The sequence below is a fragment of the Mus caroli genome, unplaced genomic scaffold (genome assembly GCF_978045245.1).
Source record: "Mus caroli unplaced genomic scaffold, Mus_caroli_1 scaffold_11, whole genome shotgun sequence".
Lineage (NCBI taxonomy): Eukaryota > Metazoa > Chordata > Mammalia > Rodentia > Muridae > Mus > Mus caroli.
This window is the reverse complement of record NW_028227266.1, coordinates 38,128,913-38,153,604: the sequence shown is the minus strand read 5'-3', so window position 1 is coordinate 38,153,604 and position 24,692 is coordinate 38,128,913. Positions and strand designations below refer to the sequence as shown.

The window sequence follows — 24,692 nt, the reverse complement described above, 5'->3', positions numbered from 1 at the left end:
TCATCTTCCAAGTCCTGCTGAGATGAGAGCTAGCATGGCCCTCAGGTCCTTTCCACTGCCAAGGGAGAGCTGGCAGAAAGCAGGGCAGTGATAGCTGTCATCTTAGGCCTGGAATCACTTGAAGGTTTCCTTCCTCGCTGTCTGTCCTTAGAATATATGTGGGCCCCAACTTCACAGATCTCATTGACCAACACTGAACGGTTTTTCAGGACCAGATCCTTTATGCTATTTGTCCATGCCCCTTTCTTCACTTGGCCTCCCAGAGACTATGGGAAGAGAACTTATCTTGTTGTCTTTCCAACACACAAGCATCCACCAGCCTCTACCCCAGCATCCGCTATCTCTAATCCTACAGTATGTGGGTACATTGCCCTAATCTTGGCTGTTGTCCTGCAGGTGCTAAGCCCCACTTACAAGCAGAGAAATGAAGACTTCAGAAAGCTCTTTAAGCAACTTCCAGACACGGAGCGCCTCATTGTTGGTGAGCTAGTAACCTGGGAAGGGGCCAACCAGGAAGTCTGGGAGTTCCAGAGAACACTCAGGCTGCTTGCTTCTGACCAGAGGCTGAGAGCCAACACAAGCAAGCAGGTGGAGCTGGCCACATGGCGAATAAACATCTGTAACACGGACATCTTGAGTCCCAGATCAAGTGCCATGCCTGAGGTCCCCCTTGAGAGCCTACCCAGGAGGGATACACTTAACTTCTGCACGTGGCTGCTCCTTAGAACTGATTGCCGTCATGGTAGTAAAAGGTTGGAAATCAATGAAACAGCACTGGCCTTTTTAAAAATCCTGCCAGTCATTGGCTGTCATACTGATTCATTATCCTGCCACCAGGCTGTAGCGTCCTTCATCCCTTGTGTGTTCTGATCATAAGATGTCAGAGACTTCTGTGGCTGCATAGCTAGTCAGCAGCAGATGGCTGGACTCCCCCCGGTGCTGGAGGGAGGGATGGTATGCTCATTGTACACTGGTTGGCTGAAAATGTCTCCTGCCTCTGAACTTCGAATCCTGCTTCCTACATAGATTACTCTTGTGCACTCCAAAGAGACATCCTTCTTCAGGGCCGACTCTACCTCTCAGAAAACTGGATCTGCTTCTACAGCAACATCTTCCGCTGGGAAACCCTGGTACAGAGCTTGGACTTGGGTTGGTGGGGGATCGTGTGGGACGTAGGTGCTGCATCTCAGTGGTGGTACACTTACCTAGCATGCACAAGGCTTCTCTGTGCTTGGTCCCCAGAATTGGAAAAAAAAAGAGGAAAAAGCCCCAGACTTGTTCCTTTGGGCAGTCATCTTGGCCATGACTGTGCAAGCCACCTTCATTTTCTTCATTTGCTGACTTTGTGTTTTTCCCAAGCTTTTACATTATGTATACTGGTTTTCCCCCATAATAGAGAAGGTTTCTCTGTGTAGCCCTGGCTGTCCTTGAACTCACTTTATAGACCAGGCTGGCCTTGAACTCAGAGTTCTGCCTGCCTCTGAGCCATCGCCTTCTGGCTGTATTTTATGTTGTTAATACAAGCCCATGACTGAACACTGGATACCCAATTCTGAGCTCCAGTAGTGGCATCTCTTCTGCTATGTATATCTTTCCTATCTCTTGGGTGCGAGGGGCAGCAAACCAAAACAAAACAAACCAAAACAAAAAAAAAAACAAAACAAAACAGAAAAAAAAAAAAAACCCAAAGCAAAACATTTTTCTTTGGCTAATGTAGATAGCTATCTGATGTGAGTTACAATAGCTAAGTAGGAAGGATATTGGCTGTAGAGCTCAGAAGAATTTTATTAACTATGATTTTAGATTGGTTTATTTTTGCCTTTGTTTCCTCATCTTTTAAAATAAGATGGAGAAAGATTACTTAGATGGCATCATAAGACCATCCAGTGCCAATATTCTGTGGTTTTATAAGCAGAATAATGGCAGGTCCAATGCCCATGTAGCAGGTTGTAGAGTCTAGGTACCCTTAGCTGCAGATAAAGTCTAGATGTTCCTTAGTGTGCAGTCTCTGTGACATTAAGGTTTAAATTATATGATCTCTAAATTGGTCCCTTCCAGGCCAGAGGTATGAGAACCATGATTTGATTTTGCCTGGCAACTAATAGTGCCATATAAACAGTCCTTGCCCGATTGTACTAATACCCTCTTTTGCTTGTTACTCATGCTCTGCTACCATGGGGATGCCAGCTGACAGTCCGTTTGAAAGATATCTGCTCCATGACTAAAGAGAAAACAGCTCGCCTCATTCCCAATGCCATCCAAGTCTGCACTGATTCAGAAAAGGTAAGTGTGGTCAACTTTGGCCTCTTGTACCTATGCACCGTCCACATCCCATGTCCTGTGCCCCCACTCCTGTCTTCCTGCCCTTAAGTCACCTTCCACTTTAGACTAATGGGCTTGAAGTGGCAGGCAGTAAACGGGGTATGATTGTTCTAGAAAATATTCTGGGGTGAGCAGAGTGTTTTGAAGGCCAAGCAGGGGTTATGGCAGCATGTTAGAACTTTGAACTTTGAGCTAGAACACCTGATTTTTGAATCCTGTGACTATGTGACCATAGACTATATTGGACAGCCTGCCTTCATAATAGATTTAGCTGAAGGTTGTGGGTCAGTAGTTGTGTCTCATTCCACTTATGTAGTATCCCAGCTGGCCTCTTGCCCAGTTCTACTTGGTGAGCACAGAGCATTTATATTTTGGGGGACACAATTTAGAGCTAGAATTTAAAAAAACACAGAAGAAAGTCAGTAAACTATTGAAGAACTTGGTTACAGTGGACACCTAGAGACTTCGGGTACCTAGGTCCCCGGGGTGCTAACAGCTTTGGATAACTGGCACTCAGTCACATTTGAGCATGAGTGTCTTCACTAAAAGAAAGGAGTATTTCCATTCTTTCTGTTTCTCTGCATCTTCTGCTCCAATCTAGCACTTTTTTACTTCATTTGGAGCCCGGGACAGGACGTACATGATGATGTTCCGGCTCTGGCAGAATGCTCTCCTCGAAAAGGTGAGTACTGAAGGAGAGGTGGACACAGAGCCCCTCGAACCAGGAAGCTGTTTTCCGCTGATACTTGCTAAGAAAGGGGACATCAGTGTTCTCCAGTGGAGAGTCAGTGGGTCTGTTACCAGCCCTCAGACCTTATAGCCTCAAGATGTGTGTGTGTGTGTGTGTGTGTGTGGTTTTGATTTTAGATTTTTGATTTTGTTATGGTTCTTTTGAGAGAGAACAAAAGAGGCAGTGCATGGATTTAGGTGGAAGGGAGAGTTGGGAAGGATATGGAAACAGGGAGAAGGGATATGATCAAAATATTAAATACATTTCATTCCAGTAAGTAGGTAAATAAACAGACTGACAGACAGTCAGACAGAAACATAGGTAGGGGGGATTGGCGATGTCCTTCAGCCTGGGGAGGCCATCTACCCACAATGTTCTTCTCACTTGGATATTGTCCCAGTTGGGATGTGCTTTTATTGTGCTATTGGCCATCCCTAAAGGAGCCCATGGTTCTGCCACTAGTCATCTTGACCCCAGTTCTGAGCAAAGTCAGCTCTCTTGTGAGACTTTCCCAGCACTGTCAAGAATAAGGCACCTGTGACTTTGGGTACTTTAGTCCCACTGCATTATACATCTCTAGGGAATGGGTAGGCAAATGGAATGAAGCAGGAAGCTATAGAAATGAGTGTTGTTAAGGAAGCAGGTTTTTCTATCCACAGAACCCCCAGAAACAAAGCCTGCCATGACAAGATTGTGCCAGGCCACATGGAGCAGCACTGGGGTTGGTCATGCTGTAGAAATATTTAATCTCAACTCAGGATTTCTACGTTGCCTTTGAACATTAGTTTCCAAATAAACACACACAAACTTTATATTTTTAAGAAACTTTAATCAGTACAAGAGCTGGGCAGATATAGATCTCTATGCTATTATGTTTATTTCCCAGCCAGTAATCACATTATATAATTTGCCATGTTTCATCTGGGCTGCTGTGAATGCCAATTAGCCAACCCCCATGGCCATTAGGAAATTCTTACTCCATGGTGCCTTCTCCTCTCTTCACTTTCTTTTTTCTACTTCATGGTTCTCCAACCCCAACTCTGGGAACGTTAACCCCACCTATGTCTCTTTTGCCCAGCTATTGGCTGTCAGCATCTTTATTCACAGATCCTGGATAACTTGGGGGGGGGGTAAGGTCACATAGGATCACCTGAGTCTGTTCATGGTCTCTGGAAGCAACCAATATTTAGCATAACAAACAACCAAATCTCAATAGGTCAGGAGGCAAAGGGGCAGAAGAATGGACAAGAACCTTTCCTATGGTCTCCTGGGATCAGCTAGGGAGGCCAAGTGATGTAGGCGTAGGATTAGCCACTGGAGGATTTTCTGTAATTGCCCAGGATCCAGTTTTAGGGTACCTGGTCTTGATCGAGGTAACTGGTCAAGCTGGAGAAGGGGGATTTCTGCATATATGTGAGTTGTTTCTAAGAACTTGTTAGTCCTGAGAGAGTCCATCCTGGTCAACAAGACACTAGGTCTCAGAGAATTTCAATAATGAAAAACAAAACAAAACAAAAACCCCCTCAGTTTAGATAGCCACCAGCTGACGGCTGATGTGTCTTGAGTTAGGTTATAAGGAAACACAGATGGAATATTACACCTTATATCCATAGAGAGTTCCTACTTTTGAAGATGTCAGCTGTTGGGAGATTATCCAGGCTAGAGAAAAAAAATCCCTACATATAATATATCCCTTCAACTAGGTTACCATGTAATTGACAAGAGTGTATTAAATGTATCTATCTTGACTCTAGCCTGAGCTAATTGTTATCTGGAGAAAACCCAGTAAATCAATTCTTATCTACAGTTTCTTCTAATTTGAATCTCTAGGAGCCCTGATAGAAATCTTGATTATCTTCCAAAATAACTCTTATGTTGTCTAGTGAGGGTCTGCTAACGGTGCTTGTCCTGACTATGTGGATTCGAGCTGAGCCAGGCAGAACTGCTCAGGGGGAGCAAGGAATGTGAATCGTGGAGCAGGCTAGAGTAGCATTTGACAGAAGGCAGGTGTGTCCCTGGCAGGAAGAAGGGTGTCTACAAAGGCTAGGGATAGGAGGGGAGATCTAGATAAAAGATCTTAGTCATCATGGAAAGCTAGCCCTCAACACCTGCTGGTCCAGAGACAGGATCCAACTGTCACTGTGCATGGTTCTACTAAGTCCAAAACCTGGAAAGCTGACTCAGGGTATCCTTCTTGACGCCTAAACCAGTCCTTCAAAGTGTGGATCTGGAGGTCGCTCCCATTATTTAGAAGGTCTCTTATTATAAAGATTCTTGCATGTTTGGTTTTTTTCCTTAGTTATTGGTCGTACCTGCTTTTCTTACACACTTGTCCTTTTCACATACTTGTTGGTCTCACCTTCCCTTCTTCCCTTCTTCCCTTCGTCCCTTCGTCCCTGTCTATAATCACTCATGGTCTCCACCCATGACCTTAGTTTCTTTGATGTTCCTATGCTTCTCTCTGGAAATTGTACCCTATGGAAACTAGCTTCTCTTAGGACCTTGTTTTTAAAGAAGACAAATAGATATACTCTCCATAAGGAAACACTGGAAATTACATGGCATTGTGCACAAATTGATCACCCCTCAGAATAAAGAAGGAAATATTCAGGTCATTAGGAGAAGGTCTGCTAGGATGACCTTTAACTTCTGTGGTGTTGCAAGACTGAGTCAGGGCACCTATGGGTGTTCAGAGATAAGTGTGACCCTAGGTTTTCATAGGTTTCTTCCACTTAATCCTGGACCTCATCAGTAGGAGGAGCGAGAGATGGGGTGCGTCCCAACCTCAAAGGGCCAGTTAATCCCTCTGTTGAAGGCACAGGCCAGGAAGGTCCATGTCCTTGACTTTGTCGTAATCTACATTTTCAGGCAGGAGATTAACATCTGACAGGGACAAGAGAGGTGAATGGTGTTGTCATAGAGACACCCTCTATACAGTTCGGGGAGAGAGCCCATTGGCTCCTTTCCCCACAAGGGGCTAGCCTGGCTTGGAGCTTCTGTGCAGAATGGCAGGGCTGGAGGGAGGGAGGATCAGAGTCATGGCTCTTATCTCCTACAGCCCCTATGTCCCAAGGAGCTCTGGCACTTTGTCCACCAGTGCTACGGGAACGAGCTGGGCCTAACCAGTGATGATGAGGACTACGTGCCTCCAGATGATGACTTCAACACAATGGGGTGAGTGCGGCCTTGGGTGAACTTCCCAGAGGACATGGGGATCAGAATGACAGTGAGGACATCATTTGGAAAATGGTATCGGAGTAGCACCCTATAGGAAGCATTGGAGGGAACCAGTGCTTCTTGCAGAGGGAACAGTAACTGGACCATGTGGCTATCTAAGTGGTCAGAGATGAAACCAGCAAACCAAGGGAGCAGAAACTAGTAGTCTTTTGGCCAAGGTGACAATTGGCTTTAGGAAAAAAGAGATGGGTATGTTTATAAGAGACAGTTGATAAGTTCTGACTTAGCATCTAAACAGGACCAGTCTGCCTTCTGTGTTAGACATACACTCAAGTGGAAAACAAGGGGGAACCTGTTCAAAGGTTGCTAGATGATAATTTAGAGGAAAGATGTTGGTAGTGTTTTGGACCAGGAAGGTTGCAGTAGGTCTTACAGTAATTGAAAGTTCTTGGTGTATTTTGAAGGATTTGTTGATGGCTCAGAAGCAAATCCCAGGTTGGTTTAAAGTGTGTTGGTTTAACTGTTGGGGAGAATGGAGTGGTTCCAAACAGGTGGAGGAATATTGTAGACAAAAGAGTTTGAGATTTGAAGATTAGTTCTAAGCAAATGAGGATGCCTGCAAGTCAAGCAGAGAGATCATGTAGGCTTCTGAGTTTAGCTTTTATGTTCATGAAGATGTTTGGGCTAGGACTGTAAACTTTAGAGTCACTCGTGGATAACCATGGGGTTAGCTCAGTCCTCCAAATAATTGAACATAAAGGACATTCAAGGTCTTAGGATTAGAAGCACTCAAGAAGGAGAAGCAGAGAAAGATCTTGAAAGGACATCTAAGAAGGCAGAAGAGTCTCATGCACTAGAAGCTAAGAGCGTGAAGTTAAGGGTGGGGGGCTCTCACTGTATGAACTTCTGCAGGTAGGTTAGAAAGATGGGGAGAGTCAGTTGACTGACAGTAGTTAGGTGTGTGGAGACTTGCTTTGAGAAGACAGTGAAGTAAAAAAGCAAGGAAGGACCATAGAGGGTACAGCACTTAGACCTTGGCTTGGTACAGCATCCACACTCGTATCATGTTAGCTCTGTCAATCTCTATTTGCCGATGTCTAAATTGGACATAATGATTTACCTGGAGCTGTAATGCATGCAGACGCTACTGAATGCACAAGTCAGATGTTAAAGCCAGCAACAACTGTATAAGTTATGATTGCAACCGTGGCTTGAAGTGTCTCTAGAGTAACACCTTCATTCAGGATGCACAATGAAGAGAACTTTGTTGTGATCTATAATTTGGGCAGTACTGGTGAGGGGTACTGTACTCAGAATCTAGCCTTAGTTGATGTTTGAGACAGGAACTATTTGCTGAGAGCCCAGATACTAGGTTCAGGTGATGGGGAAGGGATGGATCCAACAGAAGAGTAAGATGAGATATTGGTACGTTTAGGTAGATATACATCTAAGGAAGGTTCTAGAAAAAGTGGATTCTCAAATAGAAGTTTCTGGATAGGGAGAAATAGAATAAGACAGGAATGAAGCTTTGGGAAAGCAACGGGGGTTGGGGGGTTGGTTTGTACAAGATCATAAAAAAAAAGAAGCAGAAAGGCCCATAGTTTCAGATTGATAGATGGGCCTGTTCTAAGATTGGCTGGTGGCCTCCACCACAAAGACTAACTTGAGCCCATGGGGGTGTCTTCTCCAGCTACTGTGAGGAGATCCCCATAGAAGAGAATGAAGTGAATGACAGCTCATCCAAAAGTAGCATCGAGACCAAGCCTGATGCCAGCCCACAGCTGCCCAAGAAGTCCATCACCAACAGCACACTGACGTCTACGGGAAGCAGTGAAGCCCCTGTTTCGGTATGGGTGGTAAACTCTGGTCACATCCCTGTCCTGATTAGTGGCCAGTGTCTCCCAGCTTAATTAATCCCACAAGAGCCCCACGGGAGAAGGGAAGTGGAAAGGGGTCCCATTGTGGTCACCATGATGAAGGTAGCATCCTGGCATTCATGAGCGCTTACTGTTATGGTATATTCCAAAGGTTTAGAGCTAGATCTCAGCACTTGGGTTAGATGATTTGGTTTAATATATGAGATGAAAACTATTCTAAGTCTTCTAATAGTGTAGCTCTTGGTAGACTCCAAGTCAGCCTCTCTTTTTGGATATCTTTCCTGGTTTACTTTTTTCCTCATGCTTTGATCCAAAGTCAAAATCACACATAAATATGGAACTGTAGGACAGTATAGTGCTTATTCACCTATGTCGTAGATATTTGTTGAGTTCCTTTGCAATCTATTTTCCCACTATGCTAGAATTTATGGAGGCTATGAAAGTGTCTATGAGAACCTTTCTCCTCAGGAACACTGTTTTGAGAAGTCAAAACTTTCCTGAAGGAAAGAGGGTTAGGACATGTGTCCACGAGAAGAGGCTGGGTTCCTTGGGAAAGGACTCTCCGAAGAGGGAACCTTTTATCCCACATTTGGCCAGGCTAACCAGCCTTAGAATGAAGACATCGATGGCAAGCCTTCATTTTGTTTTACTGCTGAGATTAGCATTAAAATAGAATTGATTTCTTTCTGGTGCCAAAGGGAGAATGAAGCCCCAGACGTGCCCGTGAAGCCCTCTGAGCTGCTTAGGAAAAGGGTATTATTTACAGGCAGCCTGGCATTGTAGTAGCATAGTGGGAGTATAGCTCCAGAAAGGACCTAGAATGGGAGCACCACCCATAGATCAGTGTGCCGTTTGAATGGCATGAGTGCTAGTTCTGTGTACCTATCTATTACTGTGCACCTCAGCACAGTCCTAGCACCTAACATTAGCCCAGCTCCTGAGCAATGTAGCTGGGAATGGGATGATTGCTGGTCTCCCTTTGGAGAGATGATCCACAGAGGGGAACCCTGATGGGTTATTCTTGATTCCACTGCAGTTTGATGGCTTGCCGTTGGAGGAGGAGGTGATGGAGGGGGACGGGTCCCTAGAGAAGGAGCTTGCCATTGACAACATCATGGGGGAGAAGATCGAGATCATCGCCCCTGTGACCTCCCCTTCACTGGACTTCAATGACAATGAGGATATCCCCACCGAGCTCAGTGATTCTTCAGATACCCATGATGAAGGTGAGCCCCTGAATGCGGGTCTGGAGAACCCCCTTCACCTCTCCGTTTTGCAACATGTCTCGAGTCAAAAATCCAAGTTCTGGATCTCAGAGTGTCCCCCAGACCAAGCAGCTAAGGTCTCAGAGAAGAGAAGTGATGCAGGCAAAAGCATTCACAGTGAGCCATGAGCCCAGCCACCCTTCCCTTGGTGGTAGCAGCCACGTCAGACTCAGAGATATCGGTGTCCCAGGATGTCACCACAGCCTCCAATCTCCTCCTTGGTCACTGTCTGCTTCATCCTCTCTTCTGTACAGGAGAGGTCCAGGCCTTCTATGAGGACCTGAGTGGAAGACAGTATGTGAATGAGGTCTTCAACTTCAGCGTGGACAAACTCTATGACCTGCTGTTCACCAACTCACCCTTCCTGCGGGATTTCATGGAGCAGCGGCGTTTCTCTGGTCTGATCTGCGGGCTCATCTCTCCCTGACTGTTCATCCTCTTCTCTACTGTCCCTCTTTCTCCTTCCCCTTCTTTTTTTCCTACCTTTGTCCCTATACCATTCTTTTCCCCGGTGTCACAGGCTCCTTTGTCTGCCCTTATATAGTGCCAAAGATGATCTAGGTTACTCTGTCACTCTCTGTCTCTAGTAGTGAAGATTTTCATATGCCCTCTGTCAAACAGGCTCCAAAGATTCCCCAGTGAGCAGGCCCTGTCAGCTCTTTGCCCGCACAGGGCTCTGTGACTACTCCAGGGCAGCTGTTCTGCTCCTTGGGGGTACCTTCTGTATGAGTCTGTGTGCTGCATTGGCTCATTCAGTCCTTAGCTGTGCCATCTGTGAGTCTTAGGGTTCCTGGCTCTAACAAGTGAGGAATCTGAATTCCAGGGTATATTTATCTGCCTGTATAAAGTAGCCTAGGAGGGCTGAATGAGGATCCATATCTAGCACTCTGGGGGCTCCTGCGTCCATTCTCCCTCTCACTCCAGTTTTTCCCACAGCAAGGATGTAACATAGCCTGGCAGAGATGCCAGTCGTGCCCTCGGGGCAAAAGCTCTAGGCAACAGGGCACCCTCAGAAAGAGAGGCACCTTAAGGCCATGGGATGGGTCACACTCCCTGGGGATCCAATGGTCTTACCACAGTAACTTCAGTGTTGCCTGCACCCCCGCAGGTGGCCCCAAGACCTCCTGCCCCAGCCTCGGAACAGTCAGCATTCTGGAGCTCTGTGTAGAATTTCCGCAATGCCACAATGGGCCCCTTTCTGCTCCAACTCCACCTCCTCTCCATCACTTCCCCCAGCTTTCGAACTCCTCTTGGGCTTCCGGGGGAGGGGGTCTAGCAAGCAAGAGTCAGCATGGAATGAGGAGTTCAATGGAGAAATTCAGACAAACAGGGTTTGCTCTTCCCCACCTTCTCAATCTAGACCTTGTGTCTACCCTCAGATATCATCTTCCATCCATGGAAAAAGGAGGAGAATGGAAACCAGAGTCGAGTGATTCTCTACACTATCACCCTCACTAATCCTCTGGCTCCCAAAACAGCCACTGTCAGGGAGACACAGGTGAGTTGGAAAAAGAAAGAATCAAACGAGAGTGTGCTTGGAAATGCTGTCACATCATGAAGGATGAAAGTGCTACTTGGGAAGACGCCAATGGATCTAGGTTTGGTTATGTCTTGAGGCAGCATCACCCAGCTAACTGAGAAGCTGCCAACTCCAGGGATGTCACACTTTCCATCCAGGTGTCCAGGGGTGGGGTCATTTGGAAAGGCGGTGGTCCTACCTGGCTTCTCATCAGTTTCCATCCATGGTGCTTCCCTACCCACAGACCATGTACAAAGCGAGTCAGGAGAGTGAATGCTACGTGATAGATGCTGAAGTCCTCACCCACGATGTGCCATACCATGACTACTTCTACACCATCAATCGCTACACACTCACCAGAGTGGCCCGGAACAAGAGCAGACTCAGGTGTGCTGTGCAAAGGCTTGTGTCGGTGCAGTTGGGGAGACCATACCTTGGGGACAAGGGGAGGTAGAGTACTCTCTCCCTGTGTGTTCTCCCTGGAGCCTTCCTAGACTCCTTGCCTTCCTGTTCTGCCTGCCTGCCTTCTCCATCTTGTGTCCCTTTGAACACTGTGTCTTCTTTGGAAGGTCTTTACCAGGCCCTACTTTTGGGTTTTCTATGCTTTATGTAGAACTATGTAGTAACTTAAACTACATCTGTTGGGCTTTTTAGAATAACCCCCCAAAGATGGAGTTACGCTCATTTATCAGAAAGAATTACTTGATCAGTCATGCCCCAATATGTACTGAAGCTTACTTAGCCTTTAGCAATAGGACCCCGTTCACTGTGTTCCATGTCTTATGTGTTAGGATTGCCTATTGTTTCCATGGCAGTGAGCTCCTGGAGAGCAGGAATCTTGGTCTGGTACAACCAGCTTTCTGTCCTCAGCCTACTCATATCACAGTCAAATGAATAGTTAGCTCGGAATGTGATAATGCCTCCTCAGAGGAAGGGAGAGATATGGACCACATTAGAAGGAGTATGTAGAGGATGTACAATCAGCACACACACCCATTTGAAAACCATCATGGTTGGATGGCAGCTAAACCTTTGCAGGAGGTGCTAGTCCATCCTCTATGTGGGAAAATAGATGCTGGGTGGGAACGTAGGAAGGCTCCAAGCCTAGGGGAGGGGCAGGGCGGACTAGTGACAGATGTTCACACGCCCAAGGAAGAGGTGAAGAACTGAGCTTCCCTGTGGGAGGGTAGAGTGCATTGCTACTGCAAGAGCAGTGGGTGGTGATATGGCCAGTGGTCAGGAGAGAGAATACTCAGAGAAGTGATGATGAGGTCTTGTGTGTAGCATGGAGGCAAGGCAGGTGAGAAGACACTTGAAGTTGCAAGTGATGAGGCTCTAGTGTCCCTACTTGGACTTAAAAGGGGGTTGACCTTAGTTTATAAACTTTCTCTTGATTGGCTGGGAGGCTGTAGAGCCTACACTGTACCTGCCCCTGTCCCGCCCCCCATACGTTCAAGGCAGTAGCAGCAAAGCAACATACTCTGCCCTTCTGTGCTTCTAAATCTGTTTTCTCCATGTGAATGACTGATCACGTCTTTAACGGCCTGCTCTTCAGGGTCTCCACAGAGCTCCGCTATCGAAAACAGCCCTGGGGGTTTGTGAAAACGTTCATCGAGAAGAACTTCTGGAGTGGACTGGAGGACTACTTCCGCCATTTAGGTGGGCGCCACAGTCCTCAAACCATCTAAATGGAAATGTTCCCTTGCTGGCCTGTGCAGCTGTTGGCCACCATTTGGGGGAATGGGAAGCATGGAGAATAAGGGGATCGCTGAGACCCTAAATTAGTTTAACCAGGTTCCTAATTCTGTTCCTGAAATGAGCATCAAGTTTGGTATGTCTGTGAATGTATCTTTCAAGAGGCTGTATGTAGCTTTGAGATCACTAAAGCGGGGCTGTGATTTCAATTTCACCTCCTCTCAAATGAACCTGAGATGTTGTGATATTGAGTCATTATGAGAAAGATCTGAGGGCATGTGTTTTAGCAAGCGTGTGATATGCCGTAAATTATATACATGGAGGTGCAGAGGTTTGGAATGCGATTTGGCTTCAAAAATACTTTGGCATGGGCCTTTCTGAGGGTCATCTTCCCCCTGACTGACCTCCCAGGGTCTGTAGTAGGAATATGGTACTAGTTTAAAGCTGCTTCTAGTGGACAGTATGTTGGGTTAAAGCCATAGGCCTCTGACATGGTCCTTTTGTGTCTGACAGAGACTGAGCTAACCAAAACAGAGAGTACCTACTTGGCTGAGATACACAGGCAGTCACCCAAGGAGAAGGCTAGCAAGTCTTCAGCAGTCCGGAGGAGGAAGCGTCCCCATGCCCACCTGCGGGTACCTCACCTGGAAGAGGTGATGAGTCCTGTCACCACACCCACTGATGAAGATGTGGGCCACAGGATCAAGCATGTGGCAGGTATGTTGCAGGTGGGGATGGTTGTGTAGATTGGGACTGTAGGATGAAGCTGCGTGCCTCTGTCACGGCACATGTCTGCGTGCTTGATTGATACCCTGCGTAGAACTTGTCACTTGTCCCTCACAGACCCACCAAGCCGCTCTCCAGGCGTGGGCTCCTTTTGTACATCTTCCTCTTCTCACTCCACCCTTTGAATTCTCACGTATATTCTCAATTGTGGAAACCTGGTCCTCCCTAAGGAACCTAGAGACTGATGGTGCTGGTGTTTTACAAACCATGCTTTGCACATGCACATGAGTTCATCAGAACTGCCTGGGGACTGGAGAACACCACTAGAGAACTCTACTGTTAGCATTTTAGATGTAATGGTTGTGATTAATGTCGCACTTAACTAGATGGACTAAGAAGTTACCTGTCTTGCCTTGACGTCATGTAGCTGATTATAAAGCCAGGACAGAGCTGCTGCCCCTGACCTGTCTTCACCAGCCAATTAATATCTTTATAGTCTAGGCACATAGCTCCGTTTTCTCATTTGTTCAGTAGTTATCTGACCAAAGCCTTGACCTTGCAGACTTTACCTCCTTGAGTTGCAGAGCTGACACTGTGATCACACGGTTGCTGCTAGCCTGCTGCATAGTTCCCCGGTGTTCTTGCCTGACTGGTGTCCTGTCTGTAGCACGAGGACGTGTGGAATTGGAGAGCATGACTGCCTATTTATTCTCTCACAGGGTCCACGCAGACACGGCACATCCCGGAGGACACTCCTGATGGTTTTCACCTACAAAGTGTGTCCAAGCTGCTGCTGGTTATCAGCTGTGTGTAAGAGACTTCAGGTTCCTCTCCCTCCTTGGCTCCAGCACTGTCCCTCCCCTGCCTGGTGCAGGGGAATCATCTTCACCTCCCAAGCATGAGCTTCCCCTTTTCCCCTTCCCTCCTCCTTGTTCCCTTGTCTTTCAGTCTTCGCTGGATCCGTTGCCCAGTCCTTTGGTATCCTTTCTGCTTCTCTGTGTCGTACTCAGCACTTCCTGTGTGTTAGCCTTCTAGGGGGAAAATGGCGTATACGGACAGTGTCTATGCCTTTTAGGAGCTCAGTGTCAAGTGGGTTAGAGAGGCAGGGTACTCAGAATCCATCCTCAAGATAAACGCTGACTGACACAGAGATGCTTCAGCATGTTTGAAGAGCCCATTAATTTATAAGAGGTCCTCTTGAGTGTCTGCCCTGTGCCCAGCATGAGAGCCCTACCCAGAGTCCTCACTGGCAGGGTAGCCAGACAAAATCAATGCTTCCAGTCCAGGGAGAGCAGATGCTTATTTCGATCTAGATGAATTATAATTAGCAGGACATTATAAAACCATAGGTTCGATAGCTCGCACACTAAGCTGAGCTAGGAAGATGAGAAGCCAAAAGAAAAGAAGGCCCAAGATAGGGAGAACACAGCTGTCTGGTGTGCGAGTCCTTGTCATCGGTGCCCAGGACATGCTCGACCATTTGCACAAGAGGCATTGAGAGCAGCTAAGGACAGATTTTCTGCTTGGCTCAGGGTACAGCCTGTCATCACTCCTGTGGCAGGGAATGATCTGTGAGAGTGTAGATGACACAGGTGGGCGTGTGGCACAGCCAAGTCCCACATGTGTGCTGTCCCTTCTTGACTTAGAGGGCTCCAGACCACCTCTAGGTCAGTTTTGCTCCTTTGGCCCTTCAGCACCTCTCCCTGAAGCATCCTTGGAGAGATGTTGTGAGGGCACATCCTTCCTCTCAGGACATTCTGGGGGAAGCTCACAAGCAGCACAGTTAGACCAGCCTTGCGGCAGTGAGGTGAATGGATGACAAACACCGGAAGCAGTGTGGGTGCTTAGAGTGATGTGCATCAGGGAGCCCACCAGACTGAGAGGACGGAATGGGGAGGAGAGATCACAGAGGGAAGGCTCAGTTACCCTTTAGTTCTGTCTCACAGGAAGTCCAGCTGCCTACAGGTACTACAGGCACTTGTGGCAACAGAAATTTGGACTGTGGCTGAAAGTTGTCAGAGAAGACATGCCAAAATCCCAAAGTGTCTGAGTTGCAGCAGGTTATCTAGCTGAGGAGGACAAGCCTTTGCTGATATGGACCTGGCCCTTAGAAGACAGAGTCAGACCATGGGTATAAATGAGACCGTCCATGCTGAGTGTAGCAGAAGTGCAGCCAGAGATTATCCTGTTGATTCTTTATAGGAGAAAGTCCATGGAAGATGAGAAGGGTTCCTGCTACTCTTGAGGGCATAGCATGAAAACATATGATAGCATCAGAAACCATGATATTATAAGAGTGAGGACAGAGACAACTATAAAAACTCCTCCTTAAAACACCATTGTAATGGAATTCATGTCTGATAAGAACCATACCAGGTACTAGACACTGGTAAATAAGAGATTATGACCTTGGTTAGTTCTATATTTACATGCTCTCTGCATCTCAGTTTTACTTCAATAGAGAAGGCCCATTCCAATGGACAAATCCCAGAGGTATCAGCTAACTGTGCACCTTTGTAAGGTTCCAGTAGTCACGCCTCCTGACTTGACACAGTGCAGCCCTGGCTGGGGTTCTGATAGCCTGCATTTAGAATACACTGACACAGCGCAGCTTACACGTGTCTGGCAGGCTCTCGGCAGTACCCACCCTCCGTGTGGTGACTCAGCCTGCCACCTCTTTGTCTCTATTTGGCATACTGGGGCGTCTTCCCTCAGACAGGACATGCCCTTTACTTAAAACATTCAAGATGGTAGACACAAACACGGATGTAAGGTGGTATGCTGTGCGGCACGTGCTGAGGAGGTGGGCATTCGGGTGATTCAGCCGTACTAACGCAGTTAGGCGATAGCCTTGACTGTTTGCATGGACAATGTAGGGTAGCCCCAGGGACTTGCAGCTGACAGATGAAGGGACACTTCCATCCATAGTGCTGGAGAAACATAAGGCCTCGGACATTACTGTGGGACCCTGAGTTTGAACAGTCTAAGACACAGTCTAAATCATGTATAATTTCTTTCCTTTGTTGCTCCCCCCACCCCGAGCCCCCACTTTCCACCTATGAATTGACTTCCCAATTTGGCCATCTTCTCTCTTCCTGGGCATACCTGCCCTTCCCAAATCCTTTCACATTAAGAACCAGCTCTTGACATGGGCCTACCGCTAAAGATTCTGTTCCTTTCTATTTTTAGAACAACCCCAGTAGGTTGAGTCTGATGTCCCTCATAAGAAAACAGTTTCAGGATAGATGGGAAACTTTGGGGAGTTAAAAAAAATATTGTAAGTGGTGCCCTCAGACTTTTATCCCCAGCTCTTCCTGTCTCTGGGTCTTCTCCCTTTCCCTCTATCCCATGAGCTTCCCCCCCCCCCCCGAATGGCCTAGGCAGCCACTGATATGGAGAGAAGAGAATTTTCCCCAGCTTCTTGACTCTCCACTTCCCTGGGATCCTCCAACCTCCCATCCCTGTCATCCTTGCTCCTGCCTGCTTCTGATCCCTTCTGACAGTGCTAAGTCCAGGGAGAAGGACCCTGTAGCTTCGGGGGAGTTCCAGTACCTGTGGGGCTTATCAGTTCCTCCTTCAGTCTAGCCCTTCAGGTGTCGCATGACCTTGGGTTGATAGGGCCCTCTCTTGATTTAGTACCCATTACAAAGCTAAGCATCCGCAGCCACTTTCCCTCCATCCTTCCTTGCCTGGCCTCCTTGTCTGTTGTGCCTTTGCTGTGTGTGTGTGTGTGTGTGTGTGTTTCTTATAGATGTTCACTTTCTCTCTGTCTCCATTGAAGTGCATCCCCCTCCTTCCTCACACTCCCATTTCTAACCTCTGCCTCCTCCCCGTTTTTCTTCCTTGCTCCCATTAGGATCTGTTTCAGGTATCAGCTCTATGGCTCCTCCCTTTACCCTCAGTGCTTTCCCCCTCCCCCATGCCATCCTCCCTCAGGCGCCCAGAGTCAAGTGCCTGTGGCTTCCCTTCCAGAGCCTTCAATACGTTTGCTTATATCCCTCTCCATGGCCCTCTTGTTCTGTCACTGACCCCGTAGACTAGGTTGCTCTTCTTTCTCCAACCATTGCTACACACCCCTTCAGCTTCCTCACCCCGTCTCTGTCATGCTTGGGTCGGCCCAGCTGGTAGTCAATGTGGCCTCATGGGTAGGTGTGGGGAGATCCCTGGCCCAGATTCCTTCTCACTGGTCTTGCTTTTCCCTGTTTCTCTCCCAGTCTGGTGCTGCTGGTCGTCCTTAACATGATGCTCTTCTACAAGCTGTGGATGCTGGAATACACCACCCAGACCCTCACTGCCTGGCAGGGTCTCAGGCTCCAGGAAAGGTAACATGAGCCTGACTTCTTTGTTTCCACCTTAACCTCACACAGTTGTCTGGGACTGCTCCATTGCCTGCGCTCAAAGATACCCCCTTGAGATGAGCCTATGGTTCATCTCTACACATCTGTCCTTAGAGTTTCTGGGCAGTTGGGGCCCTGGGATAGTGAGCAGAAATGAAAGCACTTTGACGTGACTCTGTCCTTTGGGGTGTCAGTAGAGACCAGCCCACTGAGCCTAGCTGCAGTTGCTGGATACCTTCTTCTCCCCTTCAGGTTACCCCAGTCTCAGACAGAATGGGCCCAGCTATTAGAATCCCAACAGAAGTACCACGACACCGAGCTCCAGAAGTGGAGGGAAATCATCAAATCCTCAGTGATGCTCCTTGACCAGGTGAGACGCCCACCGTCCGTCATCTTTGGGAGCCTGAGCTCCTTTCTGTCAGTCCTGAGAGATGCCACCATATGCCGACAGCCTCCTCCTTTGTATGATTATTCCGGCCCTTCCAGCCCGTCCTCTGATCTGCTTTTAAAGCTGTTCCTCAATGAAGTATTAGAAACTTAGGAATTCCTCCAAAACAATAACTAAGAGGTACATAAATAGTCAGAAGGATGTAGGACAGACTCTTTCACAGAAAAAAAAAACCTATATAGTGATTTGTCTTCCCAGAGGATACGTATGTCAAAATTTCTCTGGCATTCAGCTGTTAAAGGTGCTTGCCACCAAACCTGGCAACCTGAGTTTTATCTCCAGGTGGAAAGAGAGACTTCTGCAAGTTGTCTTTTGACCTACACACACACACACACACACTCACCATGCATAGAAATGGGCCTTTTCCTACCTGAAGAGCAGATTTAGAAGAGCCAGAGAAATCAAAATAGTAGATGAGGCAGACAGACTGAGAGTTCTCAGTGCAGAAGGATGGAGATGCTACCCTGATATAAGAGAGTAGCTTACTTGAGCTGCTCTGTGATGATATCATTATAACACAGTAGCTTACTCGAGCTGCTCTGTGATGATGTCATTATAATACAATAGCTTACTCGAGCTGCTATGTGCTGAACCATTTGAAGATCCTCCAATTGAAGCTAACCCTTTTGAACCTCATCCCATGACCCCAAAGTATTAATTTTCTGTTACAAACCACCTTTCTCTCTGCTTAACACCACTGTATTTGTCTGGGAAGAACAGAATGGTTTTATTCCCAAGAAATATGAAGTTAAAGAACCCCTAAATGTCTGAGAGGCTGGGAGGAAAGGGCGGTTATGACTGTAGAAAGTTGATTTTGTTTCTGGACTTTCCAACTGGGTGAAATTGGAGTGAGGAAAGTTGGAAAACATCCAAGGCCAGGAGAAAGATAGGCAGAAAGTATCTTCAGGATAAAAGCCAAGTAAGTAATAGTTCAAGGTGGCTCCTTAGAGAAACTGGATGCTTGTAATTTGCTGATATACTAATAACTAAGCCCCAGATGTTCCCACATGCTGGACTGGCTGACCCCTTTCTATCTTAGGCTTAGGCCCCTGAGAACCTCCCGTTCTTTATAGACTTATCGTCTGTGGGCTCTGACATGGTCAGGGATGGGCCGCAGGTGGGTGTGGCAGCTGCAGCTCTGTGGAGACTCACTGAGAACACTGTCTTACAGATGAAGGACTCCCTTATCAATCTTCAGAATGGTATCAGGTCCCGAGACTACACAGCTGAGAGCGACGAGAAGAGGAACCGCTATCATTGACAAGGCAGGACCAGGGGTGGCTACAAGAGGCCTGTGCAATACATGTACATAGACCCTATAAATATATATAAATATATATATACAGAATATAAATATATATTATATACAGATTTTAAAAACAGAGATAATGCCTATGTACCAGGGAGAAGGAGCGGGAACTCCCGCCCCCTGTGCCGGCCAGAGCAGCGTTTCCCCTCCACGGTGGAGGGACCGAGGAGGGCAGGGACCACCTCTCAGCACCAACCTCCCCTGATCCTCCTCCCACTTTTCTGTTCCTCATTCCTTCCCTTGCCGGCCATTCTTGGCCCTTAGAAGGGGAATGTGGCTGAGCCAAAGTTTATGCCTGTGAAGACTTTTGTCGTCTTCAACATCGTTGTTTCAAGAGGGCATTGCTTAAGGTGCTTCATTTCCTAACCCCCTTTTAATTTGTCTCTAGAATAAGAGAACCTGTTTTCCTCCAACCGCACCCACCCCCACCCAGTGCTTCCCCAGGCCTTCCCTTGGGAACAGAAAGAATGGAGCAGGCAGGAGCCCCATTCAAAGTCCCTCAGGAGGCCATTGGTTAGGACCACACTGAAATCCAGGTGGCGAGGACTGTGACAGAGGCTGCGTTTGTAGGCCTGGGCTGCGGGGCTGCAGGCTCCTGAGCTCTGGCATCCTAAGGGAGTTCTTCCTCAGCCACGCTCCCCACTCCCACACACCTTCTTCTCTCCTGAGTAGGTTGTGGACCCAACAAGGGCTGGGAATCCCTTATTCACCCACTCCCTTTCTCTCTGGTCTTCTCCCAGGCTGGATCTGGGGGAAGGGTCACTTTTTAGTGCCTAAAATCCTGTTGTTTCTGTGTGCCCTAAGAGCACATTGTTTCTTAGCCAGGGTGGAGCCTTTTTGACCTTGTTTCAAAAACAAAACAACAACCTCTCAGTGGAAGCAAGTCAGGTCTGTGGCTCTAATTCTTTCTCTTTGATCTGTGAGTTTGATGTCCAGGATAAGTCAGGGTATCCTAGTCCCTCAGGGCTTTGGGAGACAGAGAACGATCTAGAAACATGGATTGCAGGGCTAGCCCAGAATCCTATGTGAGGAGTGAGCATAGTCGCCAAGCCACTTAGAGGGCTAACAGCATCATTAACTCTTGGTAAGGAACCAGCATTAGCAATAGAGGCAGCTCTGTGCCACTGTGTGTCACTAAAGGGAGGATTTGGCATAGATGCATATGTTTGGTCAGGAAAAGACCAACTAGAACCCGGCCCCCACAGAGGCCACCTCAGTTCTAAGTTTCTCAGGTTTGGTAGTGGGTTTCTGAAGGTATGTGTACAAATCTCTTTATCGTCTTTGGCCCTAGTGAGATAGAAAGCCACCAAGAAATTAAAAGCAGATGCTACGTTGGGATCTTGAACCATCCAGGGCCTTCTTAATGTTAGCCCATCAGGACTCGGGTTTTATCTGATCTCAAGAGGTCCTTCTGGGCAGATCCATCACCCTCCCTTACAAGTGACTACTGCTTTTTCTTCCATCTGATGGTTCAAGGAATCCTGCCAGGCCCTGGCAGAGTTCTTAGAGATCCATGGTAGTAAAGATTGCTGCCAGGTTGGCATGAAAGCTTCTTTAAGCTTGCTGCTTTTCCAGGGCTTCTGAGGAAGGAAACCTGGATTTCCTAGAGCATTAGTACAGAGGAAGCAAGATGGCTCTGATTAGCTACACCAGAGAAAAAGTTACATTCTCCTCTTAGAATTGTCTGAACATTCCATTTTGGGTAGTGAAAGAAAGGCATCGATGTTTCATTGCCCTGAAGAAACAGGTGTTGGTATTTCTTGAATATTTCCAGATCATCTTCTGATGGAGGGAGGAGAAGGCTCCTATGGTTAGTGAGCGTTTCTAGCACTCTTCTGGGAAAGCAGGGGGAAGGAATGGATTCATTTGTTCCTCTGGAGTAGACAAGGCCCAAAGACCACTTGATTGTCATTTGGTTGTTTTGAGAGTTGCTGGTGACAGTCAAGTCCCAAGTCAAAGAAGGGAGGATGGTCCAGGGAGCTAGGCAGTTTCTTCTTGGAATAGCCAGAAGCATTCCCAGAAAGCTTTTTGAAAGCAAAATTGGAAATTCTCAGATTTATTGCATATGTAGTTCTTTACTAGGTTTAATTGTTAAGGTAACTGTGATCTTTTAAAACAATTTCAGAAGTGTTCATTGTGGGGGATGAGAGTTAGGGGACAAAATAAAGTAACAGAAGTGGCCCTAACCACCGAGAACTGCTGTTCGTTGACCTGCAGTATCATTTAGAGGAGGAGAGCACCTAATTTGTCCTGTCATCCAGTGAACCCAGATGATATATGTAAATGAAGAATAGCCCCCAAGAATGATGGCTTTCTTGTGCGTTCCTTCTGTCTTAGCATTAGCTTGGGTTTTTACACCTGGAAGAAACCAAAATATCAGTTTATTCTCAGAAAAAAAAAAATCTTTCTTTCCCTTCATCCATACTTTGTGAAAGGATTGGGAATTCACCCCCTGCAGCCAAAGTACCCTGGACAATAGCCTGGCAAGCAGCTCGTTGTCCACAGGAGGGCATGGAACCTAGCTGGCTTTTGGTTACTTCGTCCAGCTGGCAAGTTTTGTTCACTTATTGTAGATGTAAGTATAGTTTGATCTTCTGTGAGGATTTGTGTGGCAAGGTATTTGAATGTTTTTTTACTGCACTTTGAGAGATTTGGGCTTGAGTCCCTGGCCATGTTAGTGCAAAAGTCATGTGGCTTTAGATAAGTCCCTGACACCAAGCTTCCGGATCCAAGTGTTAACAGGAAAGAGCTGAAGTAAATGACCTTTAATGTGGTATCTAGGTTTGACCTTGATTTGGAGGGTAGGCCAGAGATGAGCGAGATGGGGAGTTTCCAGTCTTGGAAGATGTCCTTCCAGGGCAGATAAACTTTGTTCTTGGCTAGAAGGTCTTGGGGCTTCCAGTGGCAGGGACAGTCTTGCTCAGCATGAGCACGAGAACACTTCCTTCCTTCCTTTGGCATAGTTTTACATGGAATTGGTTTATGCTTAGAGGGTAACAGCAAGAAGAGCATCCTTTTGGCCCGAGCCCATCTTCCATCTCCAGGCACTGTGAATCCTTTCTACTATCCATACTCCTCACTGATGGAGGAGACGATCTGAAGAAGCCATTCCCAGTTCTAGAACTTCTGTTTTTCTCAGCCAAACCCCTGTCGCAATTTGAATAAATTATGAAACCATTGCTAAAATCCTTGGCTTGTGTTAGGGCACGGGCATCAAGGAGTGAGGAGCACCAGGGAACCTCAAGAGGAATTTGCCACAAGTGGATTCTCTACTTGTCCATAGCTCCTCCCCTATGCTGGCACTGGCTTACTCTTCTCATAGACTGCATCTGTTAGGATGAGGTGTTGGGGAAATGACTGGCAAAGGGAAGACACTTTCTGGACTATTTGTGCTCCCAGAAGGGTCCTTTCTGTGCCATACCATCCCACTTCTTAGCTCTGCAGGGCAGCCAAAGCCAGCCCTGGTCGTTAGGGCCAAGGAGAAATAGCAATCTTCTCTCTTCCCCCAGGTGGCAGGGCTGTGATGGCCCTTCCTACACACCTGGACTCTGCCTACCCACTCCAGGACTCTCTCCCTTCCCCCAACCCCATCCCCATATCTGAGCTATGGGGCAATCACTCCCATTTTACCTTTGCCATCCTTGACCTTCGTCCACCCCGATCCCACGCCCTTCCCCCCATCCTCCAGCAGGCTGGCCCCACTCCCTTCCATCTCCAAGTCTTCTTCCAGAGGATGCATTTGGATCCCAGAGGAGTGTTTTCTGGAAGACAATCTTTCAACATCCCTACATTCCTGATACGAAGCAGGAATTTGCACATGGTGTAGAGAGCTCCCTCTCCCGCCTCTCTGCCCAGCCTTGTTACCTCACTCCTGCTCCAGCCATTGTGATGGGCTCAGCCAGCTCCCTGTTCTGATGTGCCCTGCAACAACAGCTCAGGGGTCTTGTGACTTGGAGAGGTCCTCAGCAGGCCTGGGAGCCCGGATTGGAGCCTTGGCTGCCGTTGAGAAGCACTTACCTGCCAAGATTTGCTGATGCCAGACGATCTACCCCAGCATGTGAATGCATAATGGACATTGCCATCTCTGCCCTTTGGTCCTCCTTGCTTCTCTCCATACAATCAGACACCTCCGAAGCAAAATGGCGGCCCTTGCTCCAGGCAGGACATCAGACTGTCTGGGGAGTTGGCCCTGGGCTTCTGTGTTGTGCGCAGAGACTGCACAGTAAAACAGTCACTTTTGCCAACAAGAATGTGTGGCGCCCCACATCTCCATACCTTGCACTCTAGGGCCAGACCACTCTCTGTATGGACCAGACCATCTTCCCAAACCCATGGTGCTTTCCCCCCCCGACCCCACTCAACCTACATTCTGAGGTGGGGAGGGATGGATCAGAGGCCATAGTGGCCCCCTGGGTAATCCTGACATGGGGTAGAGTCGGGTGAGGCAGAGGGAGCAGCACCCAACACCTGCACTGGGCCACAAGTGGGAAAGAACACGGGTTGGTTGCAGTTGAGTTGTCTGGCCGTCTGTATTTGGATCTTTAACTGTACTTTGCCTGGCGCTGTGCGCAAGGTCTGAAACCTTATTGCTAGTACCTAGAAACACACAAGGCTATCCAGCCAAATCTTAATGTAAAGTAGCTAGAGCCATGGAAGTCCAGTATGAATTAAAGGAAAAAAAAGTATTGAATTACAAATAATAAATGGTGTGTGTGTGTGCTTATTGCTTGGTCCATCGGTGTTCTTCATCCCCAGTATTTCTGGTATCCTTAGATATGCTCACAGCAAGTCCCGAAGGCATGAGCATACTGAAGTGTGGCCCACACAGACCTCCCATTTCAGGAAGAGAGGTGGCATAACTAAATGCAATGGCTAAGTTTTTTATTTTGGTCTTGAATTTCTTTCTTTCTTTTCTTTTTCTTTCTTTCTTTTCTTTTTTTTTTGAATTTAACCCCTGTTGATTATTTCTTATTTTTGACATGCTTACAGAGGTTTACAACACATTGGGATTGAATCCGCCACTACCCTCTCTTAATCCCCTCCCAGATATGGTTGTTTCCACCTCCTTCCCTTCTGTCTTTTTTTAAACTTGTATGACTATGGGTAGAGGGGTTGTTTACTAAAGCACAAACAACTTCTTAGTGGCTACATCACTGAAGAAAATGCCTCTCCCCAGTAGGTCCTCAGACAGGAGTAGGGCCTCATGAGCTCCTACCACATCCATGGTGGACTGAAAGGCGCAGTCTTGTTCAGGTCTCAAACAGCTTCTGTGCAGTTGTGATCAATG

General features: G+C 47.3%; 1 protein-coding gene across 15 annotated transcripts in view; it reads left to right on the top strand.

Annotated features, from left to right (window-relative positions):
- Gramd1b (GRAM domain containing 1B) overlaps positions 1 to 24,090 on the top strand; it is a 180,844-nt gene extending 156,754 nt beyond the window's left edge. For 13 of the 15 annotated variants that reach the window (XM_085844538.1, XM_085844537.1, XM_085844536.1 and 10 more), the window contains 16 exons: positions 397 to 481; positions 1,027 to 1,130; positions 2,188 to 2,283; positions 2,924 to 3,004; positions 6,111 to 6,226; positions 7,920 to 8,076; positions 9,143 to 9,332; positions 9,626 to 9,769; positions 10,751 to 10,869; positions 11,135 to 11,277; positions 12,446 to 12,549; positions 13,099 to 13,302; positions 14,031 to 14,121; positions 17,526 to 17,633; positions 17,901 to 18,018; positions 19,268 to 24,090. In XM_085844538.1, coding sequence (XP_085700664.1) covers positions 397 to 481; positions 1,027 to 1,130; positions 2,188 to 2,283; positions 2,924 to 3,004; positions 6,111 to 6,226; positions 7,920 to 8,076; positions 9,143 to 9,332; positions 9,626 to 9,769; positions 10,751 to 10,869; positions 11,135 to 11,277; positions 12,446 to 12,549; positions 13,099 to 13,302; positions 14,031 to 14,121; positions 17,526 to 17,633; positions 17,901 to 18,018; positions 19,268 to 19,357 — 1,950 coding nt within the window. In that variant the 3' untranslated portion in view covers positions 19,358 to 24,090. The remainder of the gene's footprint in view (positions 1 to 396; positions 482 to 1,026; positions 1,131 to 2,187; positions 2,284 to 2,923; positions 3,005 to 6,110; positions 6,227 to 7,919; positions 8,077 to 9,142; positions 9,333 to 9,625; positions 9,770 to 10,750; positions 10,870 to 11,134; positions 11,278 to 12,445; positions 12,550 to 13,098; positions 13,303 to 14,030; positions 14,122 to 17,525; positions 17,634 to 17,900; positions 18,019 to 19,267) is intronic. The other 2 variants (XM_029482064.2, XM_085844534.1) reach the window with 2 other exon arrangements.
- Positions 24,091 to 24,692: the final 602 nt, after the last annotated feature.